General features: G+C 40.6%; 1 protein-coding gene across 1 annotated transcript in view; it reads right to left on the minus strand.

Moving 5' to 3' along the window:
• Positions 1–6,733, minus strand: part of LOC105756918 (keratin-associated protein 5-4-like) — a 29,419-nt gene that overhangs the window by 8,654 nt on the left and 14,032 nt on the right. The window contains 2 exon segments of the mRNA XM_012559404.2: positions 12–63; positions 66–235. Coding sequence (XP_012414858.2) covers positions 12–63; positions 66–235 — 222 coding nt within the window.

The following is a 6,733-nucleotide window of genomic DNA, read 5'->3' on the forward strand; positions in this document are numbered from 1 at the left end:
CCCCACATGAGCCACAGCCCCCCTTGCTTCCCCCGCATGAGCCACAGCCCCCTTGTAGCCCCTGCATGAGCCACAGCCCCCCTTGCAGCCCTCACACGAGCCACAGCTGGAGCAGGAACAGGCTGGCACACAGCAGCACATGCGCTTGCAGCAGCAAACCAGCACACAGCAGCTGGAGCCGTAGCCCCCACAGCTGGAGCCGCAGCCCCCACAGCTGGAGCCGCAGCCCCCACAGCTGGAGCCGCAGCCCCCACAGCCCCCGCACAGTCACAGCAGCCCATGGTTCTGGTGAGTTGAGGATGGGTTTGGTCAGAGGAGCACGTAGAGAGGGGAGGTGATGGGTTGTGGAGGCCACTGTTGCAGGAGCTTTGTATCCCCTCCAGGGCCGCAGTCGGGGCACCTGGTCACTTCCGGTTGGTGTTCATGTCCCTGCCTGAGTATTTAGTTATGTTTGTGTGTGTATTTAACTCCTGCCCATCAGCTGCTCCGTTTCCTACCTTCCATATATATTATTTTAGTCATTCAGTCTGGTCTTGGGAAGAGACTTGTTACTTGTGTGATTGATGACTTGGATTTTTTAACTTTAATACATTTTATTTTTTAGAGAAGCTTTCGGTTTACAGAAAAATTACAGAGGAATTATAGCAAGTTTCCACATACCCCCTTGTCCCCCTGCACAATTTCTGCTATTATTAACATCCTGCATTAGTGTGACACACTTATTATAATTGATGGATGAATATTGATTTTGTATTATTCTCTAAAGGAGCTCTGGTGGTGCAGTGGTCAAAGTGCTCAGCTGCTAACCAAAAGGTCGGCGGTTTAAACCCACCAGTTGCTCTGCAGGAGAAAGATGTGGCAGTTGTCTTCCGTAAAGATTACAGCCTTGGAAACCCTATGGGCTGTTCTACTGTGTCCTATAGGGTTGCTATGAGTCAGAATCAACTCAGTGGCAATGGATTTTTTATGGGTTCTCTGAAACTCAGCTCTGTCCAGCAGGGGGCTTCCTTCCTGTTGGGCTCCATCTTTTTCGGTTAAAATCAAACTGAATTTCAATTTAATAAAAGGAACTCCTTTCACTTATAATAGTTCTACTCATGTTGTGACCCTTTATTTCACCTCATTCTTCCGTATTATGGCATGTTTCATGTCAAATTCATTCCCAGGAACCCCATGTCCAACCAGCAGGTACATACATAACCCATACGCCATCCATTTTACATCCATCTGTCCCAAAGCCTTCCAAAAATTCTTCTATGACCCTTAAGACGGGGCAAGGGGACATTTGGGGGCAGCATAAGCCAATGTAGGGTGCACTGGGTTTGGGTTCAGGTCACTGGGAGTTGAGCCCTGGTTACCACCGTCCAGCATGGGGATCTTAGGGAACTATGTTCTCTCGCTGACTTCAATTTCCCCAAGTCAACAATAAGGAAGTGGTCACGATGAGGTCAGGGTCCTTGCATCTCCAGAAGTACTGGGAAGAATTGACATTTTGATAATACTAAGTCTTGCTATCCATGGAAATGGAATATGTCTCCATTTATTTAGATCTTTTTAAAAAAATTCTTTCATCAGAGGCTTGTATAGTTTTCCTCATACATATCTTGTATATATTTTGTTAGATTTATACCTAAGCATTTGATTATTTTTGGTGCTAATGTAAACAGTGTTGTGGTTTTAATTTGAAATCCCAATTGTTCATTGATGGTATGTAGAAGAGCAAATGACTTTAGTACAGTAACATTGTATCCTGCAGCCTTGCTATAACTGCTTATTAGTTTCAAGAGTTTTAGTTGTTGATTATCTGGGATTTTCTACATAGACAGTCACGTCATCTATGAACAAAGACAGTTTTATTTCTTTCTTCCCAATCTGTACACTTTTATTTCCTTTTCTTGTCCAGTTGCGTACGCTAGGACGTCCAGGACGATGTTGAGTAAGAGTGGTGACAGGGGACATTCTAGTCTTGTGCCCATTTTATGTGAAAAGCATCTAGTTTTCACTATTAAGAGGATGTTAGCTGTAGGTTTTTCATAGATGTTCTTTATCAAGTTGAAGAAGTTTCCCTCTATTGCTAGTTTCCTGAAAGTTTTTACTATGAAAAGGTGATGAATTTTGGCAAATGCTTTTTCTGCAGGTATTGGTATGATCATATGATTTTTCTTCTTTAGCCTGTTGATATGATGAATTGCATTAACTGGTTTTCAAATGCTGAGCCAGCCTTACCTACCTGGAAGAACTCCCACGTGGTCATGGTGTATTATTCTTTTTATACATTGTTGGATTTGATTTGCTAATATTTCATTGAGGATTTTTGCATCAATATCTTTTCACCATACTTATTCAATCTGTATGATGAGCAAATAATCCAAGAAGCAGGACAATAAGAAGAAGAACTTGGCATCAGGATTGGTGGAAGACTCATTAACAACCTGCAATATGCAGATGACACAACTTTGCTTGCTGAAAGCAAACAGGACTTGAAGCACTTACTGATGAAGATCAAAGACCGCAGCCTTCAATATGGATTACACCTCACCACAAAGAAAACAAAAATCCTCACAACTGGACCGATAAGCAACATCATGATAAATGGAGAAAAGATTGAAGTTTTCAAGGATTTCATTTTACTTGGATTCACAATCAACACCCATGGAAGCAGCAGTCAAGAAATCAAAAGATGCATTGCATTGGGCAAATCTGCTGCAAAACACCTCTTTAAAGTGTTAAAAAGCAATGATGCCACCTTGAGGGCTAAGGTGCGCCTGACCCAAGCCATAGCACTTTCAATTGCATCATTTGAGTGCGAAAACTGGATAATGAATAAAGAAGAGTTGATGCCTTTGAATTATGGCGTAGGTGTAGATTATTGAATATACCATGGACTGCCAGAAGAACGAACGAGTCTGTCTTGGAAGCAGTACAGCCAAAGTGCTCTTTAGAAGCAAGGGTGGTAAGACTTTGTCTTATGTACTCTGGACATGTTATCAGGAAGGATCAGTCCCTGCAGAAGGACATCGCACTTGGTAAACTAGAGGGTCATCGAAAAAGAGAAAGAGCCTCAATGAGATGGATTGATGCAGTGGCTGCAACAATGAGCTCAAACCTAGCAACGATCGTAAGGATGGCACAGGACTGGGCAGTCTTTTGTTCTGTTGTATATAGGGTAGCTTTGAGTTGGAACCCACTCAATGACATCTAACTGCATATTCATGAGAGATATTGCTGTATAATTTTTATTCCTAGTAATGTCTTTGTCTGGTTTTGGTATTAGAGTGATGCTGACCTCATAGAATGAGTTGGGAAGTATTCCCTCTGCTTATATATTCTGGCAGGACAGGTAGAGGATTGTTATAATTTATTTTTTAAATGTTTGTTAGAATACACCAGTGAAACCGTCTGGGCCTGGTGTCTTCTCTTTTGGAAAGTTATTACTTGTTCCTTCAATTTCTTTAATAGATATAGGTCTATTCAAATTATTTCTTCTTGTGCAAGTTTTGGTAGATTCTATCTTTCAAGGAATTGGTCCATCACATCTAAATTATCAGATTTGTGGGCATAGAGTTGTTCATAATAATCTTTATTATCATTTTAATTTCCAGGCAATCAGATGTGATGGCCTTTCTTTTATTATTTGTGTCTTCTCTCTTTTTTTCTTTAGCAAGAGGTTTACCAATTTATTTACCTTTTCAAAGAGCCAGCTTTTAGTTTCATTGATTTTCCCTATTCATTTCCTGTTTTCAATTTCACTGATTTCTGCTTTGATTTTATTATTTATTTTCTTCTGCTTACTTTGAATTTAATTTGCTTGCTTTTTTGAGTAGAAGCTTAGACAATCGATTTTTAGATATCTCTTCATGTCTAATATATGCGTTCAATGCTATGAATTTTCTTCTAAATATTGCCTTTGCTACAGCCCACAAATTTCGATAAATTGTATTTTCATTTTCACTTAGTCCAACATATTGTTAGAATTCTCTTGAGACTTCTTATTTGATCTGTGTGTTATTTAGAAGAGTGTTTTAAAATTTCCAGATATTTTGAGATTTTCTAGCTATCTTCCTGTTATTGATCTCTAGTTTAATTCCATTGTTAAGGTATGTTTTATGGCCTAAGATGTAGTCTATATCGGTAAATATTGAAAGACAAACCCTGCCAACCTCGAATTCTGTATCCAGCAAAATTATCCTTCAAAAATGAAAGAGAAACAAGGACTTTCTCAGACAAATTGTGATGGTTAAGCTTGTGTGTCAACTTGGCTGGGCCATGATTCTCAGTGTTTATATGTGATCACTCCCATGATGGCATCTGCTGTGAGTAGCCAATCAGTTGAAAGGGAGTTTCCTTGGGGGTGTGGCCTGCATCCTAATATAAGTGGACATTCTGGCTTTTGCTCACTCTGGATCCTGCAGCTGCCTCCTGTTTGTCTAACCTCCGATTGTTGGGACTTGAGCTAGCAGCTTACCTGTCGATCTTGGGACTCATTGATCTTCACAGCCTGTGAGCAAGAGCCCTGATCTTTGACCTGTTGATTTTGGGTTTGCCAGCCCTGCAGTTACATGAATCAGGAGAAGCCTTGTTGTCTTGCTGGCTGATCTTGGGATTTGTCGATCTTCACAGCCTGTGAACAAGAGCTCTGCTCTCTGACCTGCCAATCTTGAGTTTTCCAGCCCCTTCAGCTACAGAAGCAGGAGAAGCCTCTATCCTAATCGACGGACTTGGGATATTCCAGCCTCTACAATCACATGGGCTGTTTCCTTGTTATAAATCTCTCTCTATATATATTTATACACTTTACTGGTTTTGCTTCTCTAGAGAACTCAGCCTAAGACACAAACAAAACTTGAGGTAATTTGTTGCTGTTAGACTTGCCTTGCTGTAATGTTGAACAAAGTTCTTCAGAGAGAAGGACAATTTTACAGCTCAGAAACTCAGATCTACAGAAAGAAAGGAAGAGTTGTGAAGAAGAAACAAAGGGAGGTAAAATAAAATCTCTTATTTTTCTTATTCTTAACAGACGTAACATAAAAGCATGTTCAAAACAACAATAGCAACAATATATTGGATGCTTATGAATAAGTTAAATGTATGATAACGATGTTCTCAGGGATGGGAAGGTGGAATGGGGTAACTTTGTTGTAAGGTACCTGCACTATCCATACAGTGGTATGATGTTATTTGAAAGTAGACTTAGATTTCTTGTAAATCCATATGGAAAGCTCTAGGGCAACTACTAACAAATTATGTAAAGAAATATAATTGATGTGCTAAGAAAGGAGAGAAAATGGAATTGTATAAAAGATTCAAAACCAGAGAAGGCATAAAAAGAGTGGAAGGCAAAATGAAAGAAAGAAGGAAAGAAAGAAAGAAGAAAAGAAGGAAGGAAAGAGAAAAACATTGGCAATGAATAGAAAACAATTACAAATATGGTAGATATTAATCCAACTATATCAATAATCACTTTTAATGTGAACAGTCTGAATACACCAATTAAAACACAGAGACTATCAGAGTACATAGAAGACAAGGCCCAAGTATATGTTATCTGTCAGAAACTCACTTTAAATATAAAGACACAGGTAGATTAAAAGTAAAAGGATGGCAAGAGTTATTCCATACTAACACTAATCAAAAGAAAGCTAGAGTAGCTATATCATTTTCAGATCAAGCAGATCTCAGAGCAAGAGAAATCATCAAGGATAAAGAGGGGCATTACATAATGACAAAGGGATCAATTCTCCAAAAAGACATAACAATCCTGAATGTGCATGTGCTTCAAATAACCCAACCCACTGTCTTCGAGTCAATTTGACTCAAAGTGACCCCATAGGACAGAGCAGAACTGCCCTACAGGGTCTCCAAGGCTGTAAGTCTTTACAGAAGCAGACTGCCACATCTTTCTCCCGCATGTGCTTAAAAACAGAACATTAAAAATTTTAGGTAAAAACTGATGGAACTTCAAGGAGAAATAGACAAATCCACTCTTATAATAGGAGAGAGGTCAATACCCTTCTATCAGTAATCGACAGATCCATCAGGCAGAAAATCAGTAAGGATATGGTTGAACTGAACAGCACCATAAATCTGCTGGATCTAATCCACACTTACAGAATACTTCATCCGTCAAGAGTAGATTACACGTACTTTTCAGCTCTCATGATCTTTCTTCAAGCACCGTTTTTGCAGAGTTTCCTCAGGATCCATGGAAGTAAGTACGTCACCTGAGGGAGCCCTCTCTGAAGAGGTCCTCTTCCAGTATTCCCCAGTGAGAATCCCAAATGTGGCTTGTAGGCTCTGACTCCAGTTCTTCCTCAAACCCATGACTGAGTAAGACCTGGGATTCTGTGAATCAGGGGCAGATGGCGGAGAGGGGGTTGGAAGTACGACGGCCCTCAGTCCCTACCACTGAAGAGTTCCTCTGTATCCAGGGCAGTGGAGATAGGGCCAGTGGTTCTGTTTCCAGCAGAAGAACTCGTGGCCAAGGGCCAGGGTCAGTTTACTGGGGTGGACATCCAAGAGAATTCAAGCTTGGATGGAAGGGGAATCGAGTGACAGAATGGGAGGCAGGCTAGTGAGAGGTGCTGTACTCCAGGTGAGTGGACCTGTTGTTGCTGTTGTTAGTTGCCGTCGAGTTGACTCTGACTCATGGCAACCTTATGTATACAGAAGGAAATGTTGTCTGATCCTGTGCCATCCTCATGATCATGGTATGAAAATGTTTTGAACACTTAGC

Source organism: Trichechus manatus, unplaced genomic scaffold, assembly GCF_000243295.1.
Source record: "Trichechus manatus latirostris isolate Lorelei unplaced genomic scaffold, TriManLat1.0 scaffold00244, whole genome shotgun sequence".
In the NCBI taxonomy this organism is placed as follows: Eukaryota; Metazoa; Chordata; class Mammalia; order Sirenia; family Trichechidae; genus Trichechus; species Trichechus manatus.